Source organism: Brachyhypopomus gauderio, chromosome 21 (genome assembly GCF_052324685.1).
Source record: "Brachyhypopomus gauderio isolate BG-103 chromosome 21, BGAUD_0.2, whole genome shotgun sequence".
Taxonomy (NCBI): domain Eukaryota; kingdom Metazoa; phylum Chordata; class Actinopteri; order Gymnotiformes; family Hypopomidae; genus Brachyhypopomus; species Brachyhypopomus gauderio.
This window is the reverse complement of record NC_135231.1, coordinates 8,130,553-8,152,463: the sequence shown is the minus strand read 5'-3', so window position 1 is coordinate 8,152,463 and position 21,911 is coordinate 8,130,553. Positions and strand designations below refer to the sequence as shown.

General features: G+C 43.1%; 1 protein-coding gene across 1 annotated transcript in view; it reads left to right on the top strand.

Moving 5' to 3' along the window:
• Positions 1-21,911, top strand: part of LOC143485191 (NLR family CARD domain-containing protein 3-like) — a 26,200-nt gene extending 4,289 nt beyond the window's left edge. Inside the window, exons 4-11 of the mRNA XM_076984522.1 lie at positions 1,590-1,644; positions 1,968-2,172; positions 2,818-4,597; positions 6,021-6,194; positions 10,270-10,443; positions 14,744-14,917; positions 20,736-20,782; positions 20,933-21,911. Coding sequence (XP_076840637.1) covers positions 1,590-1,644; positions 1,968-2,172; positions 2,818-4,597; positions 6,021-6,194; positions 10,270-10,443; positions 14,744-14,917; positions 20,736-20,782; positions 20,933-21,471 — 3,148 coding nt within the window. The 3' untranslated portion in view covers positions 21,472-21,911. The remainder of the gene's footprint in view (positions 1-1,589; positions 1,645-1,967; positions 2,173-2,817; positions 4,598-6,020; positions 6,195-10,269; positions 10,444-14,743; positions 14,918-20,735; positions 20,783-20,932) is intronic.

Sequence of the window (21,911 nt, the reverse complement as noted above, 5' to 3'; positions counted from 1 at the left end):
TACATGTAACTCAAAGTGCTTATCCCGATCCCGCAGCCGAAACTTTTAAGAGACGGTCCTGGCGCTTGCTGGTCTTTCTTGGGCGCCCTGGAGCTTTTTTGGCAACAATGGAACCTCTCTCCTTGAAGTTCTTGATGATGCAATAGATTGTTGACTGAGGTGCAATCTTTCTAGCTGTGATACTCTTCCCTGTTAGGCCATTTTTGTGCAGTGCAATGATGACTGCACATGTTTCTTTAGAGATAACCATGATTAACAGAAGAGAAACAATGATGCCAAGCACCAATCTCCTTTTTAAGTGTCCAGTGGTGTCATTCTTACTTAATCATGACAGATTGATCTCCAGCCCTGTCCTCATCAACACCCACACCTGTGTTAATGGAGCAATCACTAAAACGATGTTAGCTGGTCCTATTAAGGCAGGGCTGCAATGAAGTTGAATTGTGTTTTGGGGGATAAAGTTCATTTTCTATGCAAATATTGACTTTGCAATTGATTGCTGTTAAGCTGATCACTCTTTATAACATTCTGGAGTATATGCAAATTGCCGTTATAAAAACTGAAGCAGTAGACTTTGTAAAAATTTATATTTGTATCATTTTCAAAACTTTTGGCCATGACTGTACACTGCCATACCGCTATAGCAGGTATCACCAAATGGCGGACCGCGGTCCGGATCCGGACCCGAACGCCGTCCTGTCCGGACCCAATCACATTCCTGATTAACTGGATACGGACCCAAATGCCAAAAAATTTTTAACGGGAGACTATATTTTAAACCGGAGAATTTATTTTCAGACGAGTGTTACGTTCACCACCCATTTGAGTGTTACGTTCGCCACCCCCCCCCCCCCCCCCCCCCCCCCCCCCGCTCAACAACTTTCGTTCGCCACCGCGGACCCGGACCTAAGGTCTGAGCTATCTGCCAAAAATGGACCGCAGAAAGATTTAATTGATTACCCCTGCGCTATAGTATAGTATACACTGCCCTCTTCTGGTGAAATATAAAATGTTGTGAACAGAGGTAAACAGAGGCTGTGGGCCAGAAAATTTGAACGTAGGCCACATTTGGACACTTCAAGGACACCCCTGGGGGTAGAGGGAGGATGAAAAACTGTGTCATCATCAGTAAACTACAATATAAGATAGGGACATAAAGTGTACAGTGTGTGTAGCTATAAGGTGTTTCTAATAAAGTGTCCAGTGTTTACAGGTACATGGTGTTTCTTATAAAGTATCTGGTGAGGCCCCATTCACATAAACATTATTCTACATCACCAGAGTTAAAGTCAGGTGCAGGTTCTCTGTGTTTGTTCTACTGTCACTACAGCATTTGGGTTCAGTGTCCCTCAGTCTGGGAGGCCAGTGAACCGTGACATGTTTAAGTGTGTTGGGTTATTCCACATGTATCACATCATCATCATCATCATCATGTACAGAAGCATGAATAAAACATGTACTCATGAACGTAACATATATTCTTTAATGTAATGTATTTATGAGAGTAACATATATTCATGAATATAACATATATTCATGTCTATAAAAGGTAGATTTTCCATTAAAGCTGTTGTTCTGTTTGTACACAGTGCCCAAAAGAAACCTGTAAAGACTTCTATAAACAAACTGGAGTCAATATTCAAGGTGTGTATATGTCTGTATATGTATATGTGTGTGTGTGAGTGGGAGAAGGGTCTTAATTATTAGAGTGTGTTTACATCCCAGATCATGATGAGACTCTGTGGTTTTACTGCTTAATGCTTTAATTTAATTTTGCTGATGATGAATCATACTCAAACTTATAAAAAACTGTGTTCTGGCTTTATAAAGCTACATACAATTGAAGCGTTAATATTAGAATTATGTACTTATAAACCATAATGTCCACAAGACAAACTTTAATGGATTATCCTGTGTTATAATCATCTGTCTGTAACACTGTAGTTTTACTGATATTGTTTATTCAGGAGCTGGAGCACAAAATCATCTCTCTGGTGAAAAATGAGCTGAAGAGATTCAAGAATCTACTGAGTCCAGATTACCCAGCATGCACTGAGAGACAGGTGGAGGATGAGGAGGATCAGAGCAGTGTCAGAGAGGGGGCGCTGAAGATCACACTGCATGTCCTGAGGAACATGAACCAGACAGACCTCGCTAACACACTACAGACCAGTAAGAGCTCTGGGTCATGACATCATAACATCACTTTATTACTTCAGAGGGAGAACACTGTTGGTGAATCTCAGTTCACAATGAGTATCTTAAATCGGTGCTGTTCTGTCCACAGTTGACCTCCCTTCAGTGTAGTCTGCTCAGGTGCAGACTCAACACTCTCCTACATTTATCATTGTTGTCATGTCATTGTAGAAGTTTTGAGGATACATTGTTATTCTTTAGAACTGAGATTTGACCAATCAGATTTGACCACAGGTCACTGTCTCATGATGTCATTCACAGGTGTGTTTTCTATTTCCCCCCCCATTGTCTCTCAGATGTCCAGTCTGCTAGTTGTAGGTCTCCTCAGTCAGGTGACAGTTACCAGTGTGTGTGGTAGAACTTCAGCTGGTATAAGGCTTCCTCCATGAACCCATGTGTTCTCCATTTCAAACTGCTGATCGTTCAGTGTAATTGATACCCCGACACACAAACCATCCTCTAATTTAACACTTACACTACTTCAATGTCCTGAATGTGTCAATCTATGGGGACAAAAAAATCTATTCATAATGATGTATTTTCTTGTATTTCCTGTGATAAGTCTGTTATGGTTGATCCTAAATACATTAACATGTGTGATGTTGTCTTCCTCTTTATCAGAACTGGCCCCTGCTTGCCATAGAAATCTCAAATCCAAACTGAGGGACAAATGTCAGAAAATTAATGAAGGAATCTCACAGCATGGAACCACAGCACTTCTGAATGAGATCTACACAGAGCTCTATATCACAGAGGGAGGGAGTGGAGAGGTCAATAATGAACATGAGGTGAGACAGATTGAGACAGCATCCAGGAGACCAGCAACACAGGAGACACCCATCAAATGCAGTGACATATTTAGACCCTTACCAGGACAAGACAAAGCCATCAGAACTGTGCTGACTAAAGGAGTGGCTGGAATTGGTAAAACAGTCTCGGTGCAGAAGTTCATACTGGACTGGTCTGAAGGAAATGTAAATCAGGATGTTCTCTTCATATTTCCACTTCCTTTTAGGGAGCTGAATTTGATGAAGGAGAAAAAGCTCAGTTTGGTGGAGCTTCTTCATAGCTTTTTTCCAGAAGCACATAAATTAAAACCAACTCACTATACATACTACAAAATTCTGTTCATCTTTGATGGTCTGGATGAGTGTCGTCTTCCTCTAGATTTCCAGAACAATGAGAGCTTGTGGGATGTAAGAGATTCGACATCAGTGGATGTACTGCTGACAAACCTCATCAAGGGGAATCTGCTTCCCACTGCTCTCCTTTGGATAACCTCTCGACCAGCAGCAGCCAATCAGATCCCTCCTGAGTGTGTTGAGCAGGTAACAGAGGTGCGAGGGTTCAGTGGCCCTCAGAAAGAGGAGTACTTCAGGAAGAGAATCAGAGACCAGAGCCTGGCCAATAGAATCATCTCACACATGAAGTCATCAAGAAGCCTCTACATCATGTGCCACATTCCAGTCTTCTGTTGGATTGCAGCCACTGTTCTAGAGAGAATGTTGAGTGAAGTAGAGAGTGGAGAGATCCCCAAGACTCTCACTGAGATGTTCACACACTTCCTGATCTTTCACATCAAACACAAGGACCAAAAGTATGATCAGAAAAGTGACACTGACCCTCAACAAACTAGAAATCATGTTTTGGCACTGGGAAAACTGGCTTTCCAACAGCTGGAAAAAGGCAACCTGATCTTCTATGAGGATGACCTGAGAAACAGTGGCATTGATGTCAGAGAAATGTCAGTGTATTCAGGAATGTGTACTCAGATCTTCAGAGAGGAGTTTGGTCTACAGCTGGGGAAGGTGTTTAGCTTTGTACATCTGAGTGTTCAGGAGTTTCTGGCTGCTTTATATGTGTTTATTATCTTCATTTCCACCAACACCAATGTGCTGGAACAGCAACAACCTGGATTGGTCAAAAACACATTGTCTGACCTCCTCAACAGTGCAGTGGACAAGGCTTTACAGAGTCAGAATGGACACCTGGACCTTTTCCTTCGCTTCCTTCTGGGTCTCTCACTGGAGTCCAATCAGACTCTCTTACAAGGTCTACTGACACAGACAGGAAGCAGCTCTCACAGCAATAAGGAAACAGTAAATTACATCAAGAAGAAGATCAGGGAGAATCTCTCTCCAGAGAAATCCATCAATCTGTTCCACTGTCTGAATGAACTGAATGATAATTCTCTAGTACAAGAAGTCCAAACATACCTGAACAGTGGAGGTGACAATCGACTACGTGGAGCCAGGCTCTCTCCTGCTCAGTGGTCAGCTGTGGTGTTTGTCCTGCTGAACTCAAAAGAGGAGCTGGATGAGTTTGACCTGGGGAAATATGACCCATCAGAGGAATGTCTACTGAGACTGCTACAAGTGGTCAAAGCATCCAGAAAAGCCATGTGAGTATTTTCATTTAGAGATTAACAGTGGATGTAGCATTTGACTCAGAAGACAAATGAAAATGAAAAAGAGTGTGAGAAGAGTAGAAAGACCATACATTAAAGCCAGAGAACATTAGAAAGAAAGAAAGGTAGAGAGACCCTACTGTGATGTTGTGGCGCTGGAGGAAGGACGAGACACGAGTCCAGGTCTCTGACACAAATTACATGTTTTATTATATGAATAAGCGCAGTTAGCGCACATAGAACACTCAACAAACACACGGAAAACGTGTAGACTCAGACAACGACGAGCACAGAACACTGCGCGAACGCGCATTAAATAGACAAACCCCATAAACCCCAAGTGATGATGAGACGAGCCACAGGTGAGACGAACAATCACAAGACGTAACCGCACCCACGGAGATCCACAGACGCAGACAAGTAGACGCAGACGACGTAAACACACACCCAAAAGGGAGGGGCCGGGGTCCTCAACGTGACACCTACATTAAAAAAGAGAACATTAGAAAGATATCCCTACATTAAAGAGAGAGAAGATTAGAGAGAGAAGATTAAAGAGACCATACATTAAAGAACAATTTCACAAGATACTGACACCACTCACTATGGATATTTATCAAGACACTTTTCTTGTGGAGATATCTTTTAATTTCATTTACACATATGACAAATTCCCAATATTAAAATGGCATGTTATAAAAATTCACCTTTTCAGTGCTTGTGCACATATATTTGACTACATTATATGAAAGGTCAGAGATAAGCAGGTTAGAATTATTAGTTTTATTATTGTGGAGGGTGTTTGGTGGTGTAGGATCATATGTGATGAATGGATACGAGACCTCACCATGTTTATTATAAAGCACAGGGTGAAGCCTCCACTACAGTTACTGGCCTCTCTAGCGCCCCATACCTGCTTTGACACTTTTTAATCTGTTCATGCAATTAATATCATCATATTTTCCCAGATACAGAGGATAATTTAATCAGCATCAGCAGTTCAGATTCAATAATATTTGTAACTTGAATAATAAATTCAGAGTTATTTAACATTAAGGAGTAGTTACATTAATAGGGCAACGATTATGCTGATGTGGCCTGCAGTGAAAATGAGTTTGACACCACTGATCTAAAGAGACACAGATGAGTCCTTGTCTAAATGTGTGTGGGTATTTATAGAGACACAGAGACTCCTACACCGAGCTGAACACACACAATCGTACACAGAGCTGACCACACACACACACACACACACACACACACACACACACACACACATATATATATATATTCCTACATAGAGCCTGCAGAAACAAACAGCCTGTAAAACAGCTCTGCCCCAAGTGTCTTCATATTCTGGAATCCAGCATCATCTGATTGATCTGCATTTTGTACTGTATTGACTCCTCCTTTACAGACTGTCTCTCTGTGGTCTCACTGAGGAGTCTTGCAAATCTCTCACATCAGTTCTACAAACAGAAAACTCCTCACTGAGAGAGCTGGAGATGAATAATAATGACCTACAAGATTCAGGAGTGGAGCAGCTCTGTGCTGGACTGAAGAGTTCAAACTGTAAACTGGAGATTCTCAGGTGAGTTTTCTGTCAATTTAATTTGGAATGGAAACAGTAAAATGTGGTGACTGTTGGGATATTTTTTCTTGACCCAGATAGGCTTAACACCAAAAGTTATTTTAGACCAATTTACATTAAATATAAATGAGTACAAAATAGCCAAAGTATATGTGGTACAAACTCTCCAGTGCACTGGTGCTGGTTGCCTAACTACCTAACCCAAGTGGATCTCAGCAGCGTCCGAGCAAAAAGTCCCCGTGCTGGGCGATGTCCTCCCTTTCATACTCTTTCTCTCTAAGTTTCGATAACTCCCCCCCCCCCCCGGCTCCTCTCTAGTTGTCTGCCTGCATATCTCAAAACTGCTTGCTACACATCCTGCACTGAAAGGGCCCGTTCTGTTCTCCTCAAGGCCACTGAGGCCTCCTCACTTCTCCTTTCCCACAGTCTCCCTGGAAAACATTAAGTTGAAACATTAACCTTATGCTGCAGATTCGCACGCCCGGTGGCCATTTTTAACATTTTTGACATAGTTCACATTAAAACTAGATATCTCAAGTTGTACATATAGGAAAATTATCATTCATGGCTCAAACTGAAGTAGGCAGTGGGGGGAACATATTAATACACTTCAGTATCATATTCACATAATTTGGTTTATTTTAGAGCCTCTATTGCAGATGCTAATATGCCAGGAATGTCAAAAATGCTGACTTGAACTTGAACATGACTGGAATGTATATTCACATAGTTATTCAAATGTGGTATCAGAAATTACAATAAATTTCGCTAGGGTCTTTTCTAACAACACAGAAAAAATGGAGCAAATCCATGCAAGCATTGAAAAGTTATTCAGCTTTATCCAAGGTATGTCAAGTGCACCACACCCATGTCTAAATATGCCACACCCGACACACACCATTAGCCAACTAAGCTAACATGCCAACAAATTCCTTACACGAAACCGAGGAGCTACGACAAACAACAATGTTGCACATATTACAGCAAGACCAGAAAATTCCAATGACTAAATTTCATGTCCAAATATGAACGTTATGATATCATATTTATGTCCAATATAGTCCGACAGCATAAGCTAGGTTACCGTAGCCAACTCCGGTAGCATCCGACACGATACAGAGTGCTGCAGCACTCAAACGCTCTAAAACTGTTTATAATCTAACGCTTAGTTAATGTTTAGTATTAGAATATATATTTTGTACAATATCGCTTATGAAAAATTATCCATTGTTACTCACAGTACGTAGAATCGCGTCGTAGCCGGTGTACCGTCTCACTTCCGGGTTGGCGAAAATTCCGAAAATTGCTCATATATTCCACACAAAGTAATCCGTTTATGTTCAAAAGTATCCACAATCCGCATAAAAACGAACAAAATAATCCATGGCTGCTTCAGTTTCGCCGAACAGTGTGTTCTGGGGAGCTTAGCTTAGGTTAGCAAAGGGTTAGCTTATGTTGCTATGCTAGCGGCCGAAATTGGAAATGAAGCGCCAGTTTCCGAGGGCTCAATTTAAAAATATACTTGACCAATCATGTCATATGAGGGCTGGTTAGCTTCGGAAGGATGTACACTATTGGTTAGAACAGCTTTCAATCACTTCTGAGGCTCCAGCTTGTCTCTGTGGGCTTATTGGTTCACCCTCCCCCCCTCCCCTTCGCACCTCGCCGTGGGAGAGGTTGTAAAACCTGTCATTCAAAGTCACTACCCCACTTTAGACCAATAAAAACCACTCAAATCAAAGCAGAACCGCTGCAGCTTTGTAATGAGGGATCAAATCAGCGTTAAAAACGCTTCTGTGACGCTTAGGGGGCAGATTTGTCGGAGTGTCTCATTCAGGAAGCGGATTTTGGAAAATTTTGCAGTGAGGTGAGCAAGCTTTTTAAGGTACTTAACCACAACGGATCTACGCTGTTAAGGTCTTAAATTAAAGCCTTATTAGTAAACGATTTTTAGGTGACAAAACATTAAGACATTTCACAACATAAATATGTTTTGTAAACGGATATGTCGGGAGACCCCCTCGCGGGGTGCACTTTTGTGGTCAACTTCAAAGCCGGATATCTCGCGATCGGCTGCACGTAGACGGCTGAAACTCGGTAGGCATGTAGATGGGATAGGAAATTTTGATTTAAGCGCTTTTGTTCGGAGATTCATTAATGTTTAATATGTTTTATATCGCCGTAAAGGAGCTGGGCCCGCCGGCGGGCCCACTAGGGGGCGCTTCTGCATAATAGGTTAAGTTGTTCACCTTTAAATTTCTTTTTTCTTACATGACACTGCAGAGTTTTAATAAATATTAAAATAAGACAAAAATTTGTGCCCTTTTAAAAAGTAAATTTCCTTTTAAAAATAATAAACTTCCTTTGGGTGCAGTATAGAAAAATACTACCACAAGGCAATGCAAGACAATTCTACACTTTATTATTTTATTTATTTAAGTTTTCTTCCTTAATTCAACCCAAATATTTTTTGTTAAAGTTAACCACATAAACTACATTTCATTAAATGACCACATTGTGGAGAGAAAGAAAAATTTGTGATGCATAAGCAGATTCCCAGAAACTTCTAGCAGAAAAATGTAACACTCTAAAGCAGGGGTGTCAAACTCAAGCTGTATGTCCTGCCGCACAGTTTGAGTTTGACACAATGTGGCATGCCACATCATTTTTTGTGGCCCATGAGAGCTTAAAAAGCCCAATTGTCTAAAAAATTCGTCAAATACGTGCAGTAAACAAAAACTACATTTCCCACAATTATGTTACGGGCGAAGTGACAGCATCTCAACACTGCAGTGTTTCTATGTGATATTCCCAATAAGTGTAATTGAAAAATACAAATATTGATCCCAAAATGTCCAGGAAGAGAAAAATCGATGTAGATGGGAGTTGTTTCAAGAAAGATGAGAAAGCGAATACATGTTTGTGCTTCAAGGAGAAAAACCGGTATGTCTTTTGTGTTATGAAGCAGTGGCGGTTGTCAAAGTGTACAATCTACGTCGGCATTTTGAGACCAAACACGGAGTTAAGTATTCCAAAATTAGGCATCAAGAAAAACAACAAATCACCAAAGAATTAAAAGGCAAACCCCGATCGCAACAGAGTATTTGCAAAAGCCACAACCACAAACAATGCGGCAGTAAAAGCTAGATTTGTTGTGGCTGAAGAAATCACACCCACGTTTCAAAGTCTTTTTCAGAGGGAGTGTTTTTGAAGCATAATTGCCATTTTCAATTATTTCATATTTCAGGTTTTGAACAAAGTATAAATGTGATATCTTCAATGTTACTTTTCTTTATTCACTTGGGAGAGTTTGATCATTAATTGTGTGGGTAATGTGGATTTCATAATATAACAAATTAAAAGGATTTATGTTATAATGATGCAAACATGTGTAATATGTAATATTTGAAACTTGAATAATAAATTCAAATATTTAACATTAATGTCACGTTGAGGACCCCGGCCCCTCCCTTTTGGACATGTGTTTACGTAGTCCACGTGCATCGTCTGCGTCTGTGGATTTCTGTGGTTATGGCTATGTTGTGTGATAATCTGTCTCACCTGTGACTCGTCTCGTAATCACGTGGGGCTAATGTGGTTTGTCTATTTAAAGTGCGCTCGCGCAGTGTCCTGTGCTCGTCGTTGTCTAAGTCTACACGTTGTGTGTGCTTGCTCAATGTTATTCGTGCGCTATTGCGCAATATTTGTGAAAATTAAAGTGACATCAGTGGAAAATAAGGATTCCGTGTCTCATCCTTCGCCACGAGCTGCGCGTCACAATTAAGGAGTAGTTACATTTATAAGTTCTGTGGGCAATGATTATGCTGATGTGGCCTGCGGTGAAAAGAGACAGAGATGAGTCCTTGTCTATATGTATGTGGGTATTTATGGAAACACAGAGACTCCTACACAGAGCTGACCACACACACACACACACACACACACACACACACACATAGAGCCTGCAGAAACAAACAGCCTGTAAAACAACTCTGCCCCAAGTGTCTTCATAGTCTGGAATCCATCATCATCTGATTGATCTGCATATTGTACTGTATTTACTCCTCCTTTACAGACTGTCTCTCTGTGGTCTCACTGAGGAGTCTTGCAAATCTCTCACATTAGTTCTACAAACAGAAAACTCCTCACTGAGAGAGCTGGAGATGAATAAAAATGACCTACAAGATTCAGGAGTGGAGCAGCTCTGTGCTGGACTGAAGAGTTCAAACTGTAAACTGGAGATTCTCAGGTGAGTTTTCTGTCAATTTAATCTGGAATGGAACAGTAAAATGTGGTGACACTACAGAGTTTCAATAAATATTAAGGTAAGACAAAGATTTATGTTCTTTTAAAAAGTCAATTTCCTTTTAAAAATAATAAACTTCCTCATGAGTATAGTGTTAAGTATATTACCACACAAGGCAATTCAAAACAATTTCACACTTTATTTTATTTATTTATTAGTTATTATTATTTATTTATTTGACAGGGACAGTGTACATTAATTAACATAACTGTAAAAGTACCAGAATTAGCTTAAAAGCTATTTTTCATCCATTGTCCCTGTGTAACGCGGGGTTGGAGGCAGCAGGAGGCAGAGGTTGAGATTCGAGGGTTTTATTCTCCATTACAAAACAGAAGAACTCAGGCCACTAGGCAGTACAAAACAGCAGGTTTAACGAAAATAAGAAAGGCAAGAACAAAGTGTAGAGCAGAGACCAGCGAGGCGACGGGAGACTCTCACGTTGCGAGGCGAGGGGTGCAAGCAGTATGCGCAGCACTGGACGGCGCGACTTGTTGGAATATAAAGAGCCCGAGGCTGATTAGTATATATGATCGATATAAGCGACGACGCATCTGTTCAGATACTCCCTAAGGACCTCGTTTATAAACGCCTGGAAAAACAACGGCGCCGAAGCCAAGCCGTACGGCAAGACCCGGTATTCGTAGTGTCCCGTGGACGTACTAAACGCAGTTTTCCACTCATCCCCCTCACGGATGCGGATGAGGTTATAGGCGCTGCGTAGATCAAGCTTGGTGAATACCCTCACTGCCCTCAACTGCTCCAGTGCCGATGGCACGAGCGGAAGTGGGTAGGAGTAATTCACCAGGAGGGAATTGAGTCCTCGATAATCCACGCACGGCCTCAACCCACCGTCCTTCTTCTTCACAAAGAAGACGCTGGCTGAGGCAGGCGAGGTGGACGGAGTGATGTAGCCCTGCGCCAAAGCCTCCTTGACGTACTGACCCATGACTTTCTCCTCCTCCTGAGAGAGTGGGTAGACTCTGCCCTTGGGTGGAGTGGTACCTTCCTTGAGGGTGATGGTGCAGTCCCACGGGCGATGCGGAGGAAGCTGAGCTGCTCTGGTGGTGCTGAACACCTCCGCCAGATGGCGGTATTGCCCAGGGATCGCTTGGAGGGAGGCTACATTAGGGCTCTCTATACTAGTGGTCATGAGACGTGTGGGGGCGCGACGATACGCACCTCTGGGTGAGGTGAACCACCGTAAAATACGCCCTGATGACCAACGAATGAGGGGATTGTGTAAACGCAACCACGGGAGACCTAGGGTGACTGGGTAGCGCAGGTTAGACAGCACGTGAAACGATATGTGTTCAGTATGACCTTGTATGGTGAGGCGGATGGGAGAGGTGCGATAACGAATGGTGCCCTCGCCCACTGGCCGGCCGTCCAGCGCCTGCACATGCCTCGGGATCTCCAACTCTCTCAAGGGAACCCGCAGTCGCTCCGCCAAACTCCGCTCCATTATGTTGCCTGACGCTCCGGAATCGACTAGGGCGAAAACCCCCACAGAGCAACCCTTATAAGAAACCGATGCAGAAATGGAGAGCAAACTGCCGGTCAAGGAATTACTCACCCGAGCTCAGCCACCGCCCGGGCGAGCGGTCTCTCTGGCTGCGGTAGTCTTTCCCAGCTGCATCGGCTCAGGGGCTTCTCGTTCCTTAGGCGCGGGTGCTGGGGATGTGCTGGGCATGAAACCGGACACCGGACGTTTCTCCTGCAGCAAGCGGTCGTAGGTCACCGCCAGCCGAACCAGCTGATTAAAGGACTGGCCCTCCTGGCGGCATGCCAGCTCGGCACGCAACTCCGGCTTAAGGCTGGCCACAAACACGTCCACTAGAGCAACATCGCCCCATCCGGTGCTGGCAGCCAGGGTCCGGAACTCTAGCGCGTATTCCGATATCGGCCGCCCGCCTTGCCGCATCCTGAGGAGGCTCTGTCCACACGCCCTTCCCTGTCTTGGGTGGTGGAAAACCTCCTTGAGTTCGGCGATGAAACCGGCGTAGGTAGAAAGGAGCGGTGATTCGCTATTCAGGAGCGCCGCTGCCCATTCCAGCGCTTTGCCGGTCAAACGTGTGATCACGTACGCAACCCTCTTCGACTCGGACAGGTGAGAGTGGTACTTGAAGTATAGCTCAACCTGTACGAGGAACCCTCCGCACTTATCCGGGTCACCTCCGTAGGGCTCCGGAGGAGCCAGGTGGACCTTCTCCTCCTGGACTGGACGGGAGGAGGAAGCACTCGCCTGTGAGGAGAGGACCTGCAAACAGCTGGACATGGCCTGCATTAGGTTCTTCAGCTCCTGTATTTCCTGTTGCTGTTTCCCGATGGTCCTGCCCTGCATGGCAAGGATCTCTAGTGGCGACGGCTCCTCAGCCCCAGCTGCCATCGGCTGCGCATTCTGTAACGCGGGGTTGGAGGCAGCAGGAGGCAGAGGTTGAGATTCGAGGGTTTTATTCTCCATTACAAAACAGAAGAACTCAGGCCACTAGGCAGTACAAAACAGCAGGTTTAACGAAAATAAGAAAGGCAAGAACGAAGTGTAGAGCAGAGACCAGCGAGGCGACGGGAGACTCTCACGTTGCGAGGCGAGGGGTGCAAGCAGTATGCGCAGCACTGGACGGCACGACCTGTTGGAATATAAAGAGCCCGAGGCTGATTAGTAACAGGTGTCAATACTCGGGCGATTGGGAACGAGGGTGTGACCGTGCGTGAGGAGGCGTGTGCAGCGTTAGAGTGGGCGTGTAGGTAGAGGAAGGTGTGTGTGTGTGCGTCCTCTGGCGGCGTCTGGGCTGACCCACCGTAACACCCTGGACAGATCTTAAAAACTGTCTACCTAAAAACCAACAATAAAAAGTTACAATGAACAACACAAATATAAAAGAGCAATAAAATAGATATAACACAGTGTTTACGTTAGCTGTAATACAAACAAAACAAAGTAAGACAACAAGAAAAATTATATTACATTATACTACATATTAACATAACACAAGTGGGAGCAGGGTTGGGTTGAATTGAGGGGTGACACTGTCCATAATCTTATTAATGCTGACATGTCTGCTGTATTGTGAACCAGTTTTTAGATGCTTTTTGAACAGAGTGTATGTGGTCAGTTCTCTAATGTTTTGAAGGACACAGTTCCACTTCTGTGAAGCTTTAACTGAAAAGGCACTCTGGCTGAAGGCACTTTTCCTGAGAGGAACAACACAGTCTCCTCGGGCCACCCCTCGTGTTACTCTCAGGGTGGCGTTTCTGATCTTTAACAAACTGTCTAAGTGGAGTAGATGACAGACCAAAGATGATTTCGAATATCAGGCAGAGATTTGAATACTTGATGACATTTTCCCTATTATATTATTATTATAAAAGGTTTTATTATTATGATTATATAAACATTCCTTAATTAATTCCAAATATTGTCTGTTAAAACTAACTACATGAACTACATTTCATTTACTGACCACATTGTGGAGAGAAAGAAAAATTTGTGATGATGTCACGCCTACCTTCGCCCTCCTCCCCTTTCCCAAGTCGTCTGCGGTAGTCCCTCCTTGTTTTCATTTCCATGGTTGTCTGTTACGCCCCTGTACTGTGTTTTCCCTTTCCCTTTGCCTATGTTCTATGGTTGTTTCTTGTTATATTTAATGCCCTAGTTTATACGTTTACTTCGTTTGTCTGTTCCCCATTCGCGTTATGTTCATTGTATTTAATGTCTATCGTAGCCAGTTATTTTAGTCAGTTCAAATTAGTATATTGGTCCCTGTCGTGTTAGCGTAGGTGTGTCTCGTAGTCAATAGTGTTTCCCTGTTCCTAGTTCTTTCCCCGTGTTTCGTATTTTGTTTTTGTTATTTAATAAAATTAGTAAAATCCTGCATCTACCGTCCCGCCAGCCCAATCAGATCCTTACAGATGCATAAGCAGATTTCCAGAATCTCCTAGAAGAGAAATGTAACACTCTAAAGAGACACAGATGAGTCCTTTTCCAAACGTATGTGGGTATTTATGGGAAAACACACATACTTCTACATAGAACTAACAGAAACACACAGCACTGCCCCAAGTGTCTTATCACAGGATCACAGGTGAGGAATGGATACAAGACCTCACCATGTAAGTAGTTTATTATAAATCACAGGGTGAAGCCTCCACTACAGTTTCTGGCCTCTCTAGCGCCCCATACTGGCTGCTCTGGAAATGCATCTCCCTCACTGTCTCTCTCCCTCTTTTTCCCTCCATTCTGCAGATTGTCTGGTTGTTTGGTCACAGAGGAAGGCTGTTCTTCTCTGGCTTCAGCTCTGAGTTCAAACCCCTCACACCTGAAAGAACTGGATCTGACTTACAACCATCCAGGAGACTCAGGAGTGAAGCTGCTCTCTGCTAGACTGGAGGATCCCCACTGCAGACTGGACACACTCAGGTATGTAGGAATCCCCTTAAATACCCTGTGTGTGAACACACACTACAAATGTGAGAAGAACAGTGTTATACATAGAAACAGCACACATGACACACGCATGGTCTTATTTCTAAAATACACACAGTATCATACGACACCAGTGGCAACTCGTCAGTAGGGGGCGCTGGGGTGCCGCCCCATCAAATTATCCAGAGAAAAAAATGCTACTTAGACATATGAACTTATGTAAATTGTATATTGCAAAAGTATTATGAGTCTAGTAATACTGGCAATTATCATTCATTAAATTCTACCCGCTGAATGTCTGTGACATTACATGTGTACCGTATACTTCCTGTGTGTGGGGTGCCAAACTAATAGGTGTCTATGTAGGTCCTTAAACCTACATTTTGGCAAGCAAGTGACAGGGTTGCCAACTTTTCAAAATCACTTGGAGTGAGATTTGTATGTCAAACGTTGACGGGGGGAATTAGTGTGTGTGTGTCAAACGTTGACGGAGGGAATTGGTGTGTGTGTGTGTGTCAAACGTTGATGGGGTGGAGGGGGGGGGTGTGCTGCGCCTAAAGCGATCGATCACCAGTGGTCGGCGCCAGAGCAAACTAGTAACTGATTGAATCATAGATGTAAATAAGAGATAAATAAACTAGTTTTTTTTTCAGCATGAGAAATCGGATGTATGGAGCAGAGGTGGGGACTCGAGTCACATGACTTGGACTCGAGTCAGACTCGAGTCATTAATATTAAGACTTTTGACTTGACTTGAAAAAATATTCAGAGACTTAGACTTGACTTGGACTTTTACACCAATAACTTGGGACTTGAATTGGACTTGAACCTTACTTGCAAAGACTTGATTTTTTTTTACCCCAAATCTAAATTTTAAAACGCATATTAATATTTATAAAGTGCGCCCCATTAATTTCATTTCCGTCCTTCTGACGCAGACCGGCGTTACACCAGATTCTGTGACCGGCGAGTTTTGTGACCACAGGGGGCGCTATATCACAGTTTCTGTTCAGAGGCACAAACGCTTTACGAATGCTATGTAAACTACGCTGATGCACTTTCTTTACTCGTTTTGTTGGTGTCCACGAGCCAAAATATGACAGATGTTTATATTTACATTTATCGTCTCTTAATTACATAAATGTACTTAAACAAGATTTACCATCCCCTCACCATTGCAGCGAAACAAAGAAATCATGAATGGGATGTACAGGTGAGCCTTTTTAACTGGGGTCACCAATTCTGACGGCAGCCATCAGAATATGTGACACAACTGAATCTCCAGGTAACAATAGTAGCCTACACCGTGACCCCACAATAACAGAAAACAATGAAAAATAACCCTAACCTTTTATTAGTCTATATTTAAACATTTTATCCAAATGTTTAGAATAACCATTCGTAATGACAGCATCTTGCTTACGAATATTTTTTCGTGTAAAATGATGTAACGAAACATTCTTGTTTAAGTACATTTATGTAATTAAGAGAAGATAAAATGTAAATGATCTGTCATCTTTTGGCTGGCGGACACCAACAAAACGAGTAAAGAAACGCATCAGCGTAGCATTCGTAAAGCGTTGGTGCCTGTAAAAAAAAAAAGACTCGAAAGGACTTGAAATTCCAAGTTTCAGACTTGGGACTTGACTTGACGGTTGCTTGTCTTGACTCGAGACTTGACTTGAGTTGACTGTCTTTGCTTGAGTCTTGACTCGGGAATTGAGGATAAAGACTTGGACTTACTTGAGACTTGCAAAACACTGACTTGGTCCCACCTCTGGTATGGAGTATGAAGACAGTCAAATGCATGTGTCTCACGCTCATTGCATGAGAGTTGGCAACCCTGATGTGATCTGCAGAAGCTCTTTAATTGGTTGCTTTAATTGATCTCTCAGTCTCTCGTTGCATTCTCAAGTTAAAGGTGTTTCGCCACCTTATTCTCTCCTCCTCTCTCTTTTGTTCTTTTACTTATTCGAGTATTTGTCTCCTGTGCTGCTCTCTGACCTATCTCAACTTTTCCCCAAGCTATTTTTCTTCCTATCTGTTACTCATTTATTTTTGGGAAGGGTTTTATTTTGTTGCGGCGCTCACCTGCTGCTAGTTACTTCCCCTGGCGTCCTGTGTTTTATTTTCATGCGTTGTTTATTCCGCGTTCTTTGAGTTGCCTTTATTACTTTTCTCCCGTGCTTATACGGTTGACTTTTCTTTTGTCTTTTCACGTGTTGTTTTTCCACGTTGTTTTCTGTTGGTTTTTCTCCCGTGTTGTTATGGTCGGAATTTTGTTTTGCACGTTGAGTCTTCCACGCTCTTTAAGTTTAGTTTTTACTTGTGTGTGTGTGTGTGTGTTTACGTGCGTGCAGTTTAGTTTCTTGTTCACGGTTTCTGTTTGCCCGTGTGTTTTTGTCTTGTACACACAGCATTAGTTTACTGGTGTATTATCCTGCCTATATTAGGCGGCACTTGGGTTTACTCCTCTTTTCATTTTCTGACGTGGTGTGTACTGGTTTTTGTACACCCGTCGTCACAGCGTTAATGAAGCAAGCAGCTGCTTTGTAAAAGAAACAGGCATTAGAGTTGAAAGAAGCTGAAATTAAAACTGTAAAGGAAAGAATAGAAATAGAGACAGCGCTCACGGCTTCTGCTGCCAGAATGAAAATATATGAAGAGAGTGAAGAACGGCAATCGCCAGCAGATAAAAGTAAATTACATGACGTCTCAGATTACAATGAACATGAGGATATGCAAAGCATAATGGCTACCCGACCAAAGCAAGCTGACAAGTCTGCATTGGATGTGGATAGGAGCCTGGGTGCAGCTAGTGGGTTTGAACACCAAGGGACAGATGTTACAACCCAAACCACGGCCAACCGAAACAACGTTTTCACCACAGTCAGCCTAGGCCCGCACCACAACATGATGAAGGAGCAGAAGATCGATGTATCAGATGATGCAAAGGGAAACAGACATTACAGAGCTGCTTGCAAAGAACCAACAGCTGTTTAGATTACCACAGTATTCCAAGGGGATCCACTGGAATTCAGATCTTTTATAAGAGCTTTCAGTTATGCCATTGACTCTAAAGCAGAAAGTGAAGCAGATAAGCTATATTTTTTGGAGCAGTACACCAGAGGTGAGGCTTGTGATTTGGTCAGGAATTGTTTGCATATGCCAGAATGATGTGGGTATGCAAAGGCCCTCAGTCTGCTGCAAGACAAGTATGGGAATGAGGTGAAAGTGGCTGATGCATTGATTGAAAAGATGGTGAGATGGTGAACTCCTGTGACTGATATTACTGACATTACTGCTGGCAGTTGGGTGCAGGTTCCGTAGGTGAGTGATTCCATACATTAGATTATCCACAAGCATTTGATTCCCAGCCCTGTTAGGGTGAAGCTGATCAGGTTTTAAAAGCTGTGGACATCTCCAAAAGATATTGAAATTGAAGTTTACCTTTCGATGAGCACAGGCTGTAGTGAGCCAGCTGTTTAGAGCCAGCAGTCTGGTAAAGTGACCACTGCCCCGACGTGCAGTTGGTATCGGTCCAGAAATGAACACTTCACACTGGGAAAACTCCAGAATGTCGAGCAGATGGTTAAAATCCTGTTTCAGAATCTCAGACTGTTTGTAAACATTGCTAGAGCAAATATGCACAATCAGTCTTTCCATAGCTGGATGATCATGCAGTATGTGTGGAATCATGGGTATCACTTCACAGACAGTAACACGAGGAAAGCAAAAGGCCTTAATACTGGTGCTCCATACATCTCTGATGACTGAGTCCCCAATCAGAGTTTTGGGCTGTGGAGGTGTTCCTCGTCTCCTTTCACTGTTATTGCCTCAACAGCTAACATGGTTAGCATCCCGATGGCTAACCCTATTAGCATGCTTATTAGTTAGCCGTCAACTGGCATGGTTTGCTAGCTGGTGGTTGGGACATGTGTGACCGCACTGATGGCTAAGACTCTTAGCATGCTTGTTGGCATGCTGCCGGCTAGCACAGCTGGCAGCCTGGTGGTTGGTCTGCGTGTGGCCAGAGTCATACAGAGATTCATATCTGTTATCTAAATGAATGTTCTGTTCTGGAGATGGCTGCTTGCCACCGCTACTGTGCTGGTTTCTGCTGCGTTCCTTCCCCGAACAAGAGTCCAGCCTTCATCACTGTTGTTGTTAACAGGATTGGGATTTGAGGCCAAGATGAGCTTAGGCTTTGCCCCCAGTAGGCTACACCTCAGTGACAATGGAGAGAAACGTCTCTTTCTTTGCCAGCCGCCGGGACGGTTTTATCAGCAGTTTGCGTGGCAAAAATCGAGTCCAGATATTCTTCATCCTCCCTTATAGGTTGTAAGGTATGGATTCTTTCCTGAAGTTCTGCAACCCTCTGAGACAGTTTGATACACTCAGAGCAAATAGATGACGTAGAAGCGTGAGCCATAATCGAAACGATATCAAAAGCACGGGGCACACAAGGCTCAAATATCCAAATTAAAATACCAAAATGCAAAATTGACACTCAAGAAGTTCTGGCAGGTATTTCACAGCTGGTAACAATATCAGCCGCCGATAGAAACAGTGCACAAAAACCACTTACAAGGTTGAGGCGCAAAAAACTCACTGCTTACTCGCAGTGTCAGAATGTCAAAAATGCTAAACAATCCTTTATAGATAAATAAAAAAAACTTACCAAGTGAAGTAATGAGTAATGAATTCCTTTAACTTGTAAAAATAACTTTTAACTTAAAAATATAACTCAAATAAATTAAATAACTATGGAATAAGCAGAGCTAGCAGAAAAGCGTCTGCAAGAAAGCAGGAAGTGAAAAAAGGATTGTGAAAGTGAATCAAAATGAACAATCAAGGAAATTATGAAAACGAGGAAGTAGTTTCACTACTAGAGTAGAAGAAATGAAAACAAACAATGACAAAGATGATTCACCAAGGCCACAGGGTGATGTCATACAACCTTGCTTTTACAAAACCATGCTTGTACTGTGGGAATAACCATACAATGCAAGAGAGTTATAAACTTAGGGAGAAATCACAAAAAGAAAGAGTAACATTCTTAAAGAAATATGGATTCTGCTTTGGGTGTCTGTTGAAAGGTCACTTGAGCAGGGAATGTAAAAGGAAGATGACATGTGAGATTTGTGCTTTGAGACACCCCAGTATGCTACACATTTCAAGTGAGGAGAGAGGTACAAAGGAAAGGCCTGTTGAAGCTGTGCCTAGTGATGCCAGCACATCCAGGGTTCTGTCAGCTCTTCCTCATGAGACAAGTGTCTGTACTGGGGCTGGAGAAGATTGTGTGCTTGCCGTAGTTCCTGTTAGAGTGAAGTCCAGAAAGAGTGACCGAGTTGTAGAAGTCTACGCATTCATAGACCCTGGCAGTTCTGTCACCTTCTGCACTGAATCACTGGTAAGGCAACTGAATGTTCAAGGCAGATGAACTGAGATCATGTTGAGTACCATTAACTCTCAGAGTAGAGCAGAGTTACATTGTCTCAGATTGTCAGCCATCTTGAAAACGATGATTTCATTGAGTTAACCAAAGTCTTCACACAGAAAAACATTCCGGTGTCCAGAAAGAACATACCACTGCAGAAGGTGCATGTGTGTGTGAATGAGACAGACAGTATGGTCATCTAGGTGCATGTGTGTGTGAATGAGAGAGGCCTGTTATCTATGTGTGTGTGAGAGAGAGGCCTGTTATCTATGTGTGTGTGAGAGACAGTCCTGTTATCTGGGTGTTTCTGTGTGTGAGAGACTGTCCTGTTAATTGTGTGTGCGCGTGTGTGTGCGTGTGTGTGTTCTTTAGGGTGGATCATTCAGGGAAGATCAGACTCAAACCAGGACTAAGAAAATGTAAGTAGCAGTTATGTAGTTAATACACACACAGATACATACACACACACGCACACACATATACACACACTCACATATGCATATACACACACATACACACACACACACAGTATTTGTGTGGTCTCCTCTAATGTCTCTTCTTGTGTGCAGATGCGTGTGAGCTCACACTGGACCCAAACACAGCAAACAAACTTCTCTCTCTGTCTGAGGGGAACAGAAAGGTGACGTATATGGAGGAGCAGCAGACGTATCCTGATCATCCAGAGAGATTTGATGGCTGGTATCAGGTGATGTGTAGAGAGAGTCTGACTGGACCCTGTTACTGGGAGGCTGAGTGGAGTGGAACTGCTGATATAGCAGTGACATATAAAGGAATCAGCAGGAGAGGACGCAGTGATGACTGTGTGTTTGGATACAATATGAAGTCCTGGATGTTGCGCTGCTATAATAACAGATACACTGTCTGGCACAATAAGAACTACACTCACATCACTGCCCCCTCCAGCTCCAACAGAGTAGGAGTGTATCTGGACTGGCCGGCTGGCACTCTGTCCTTCTACAGCGTCTCCTCTCACACACACACACTCACACACTTACACACATTCCACTCCACATTCACTGAGCCCCTCTATGCAGGGTTTGGGGTTTGGCATTCTGACTCCTCAGTGTGTGTGTGTAAGATAAAATAACCTCCTGTGTACTGGAGCAACACCTGAGTGTCCATGGAAACGTACACTACTACACACAACTGAAGAACAAAACCTCTCTCTCTCTCTCTCTCTCTCTCTCTCTCTCTCTCTCATTCACTCTCTCTAGCAAACACCAACACACCTTCCAGTGAGCTGAGTGGTGTGTGTAGGTTTTGTGTTGGTTCTCTGTTGCTGGTGGTAAATGACAGTCTGTAAATCAGCACTCTGATGCTCCAATAAAGGACTGTTGAGCTGCAGTTGATTTCTGTACATATGACATAAATCCTGTTCTACAAGTTACATATGCTGAATCACAATCTCACTGTGTTCAACTCTGTACAAATCTACACATTAAAGGTGGAAATCTGTGGAAACTGAAAGGTTTTTCATTCTGTTTTTCTGTGTGTTGGACTGATACAGATACAGATGTTGTACAGTAT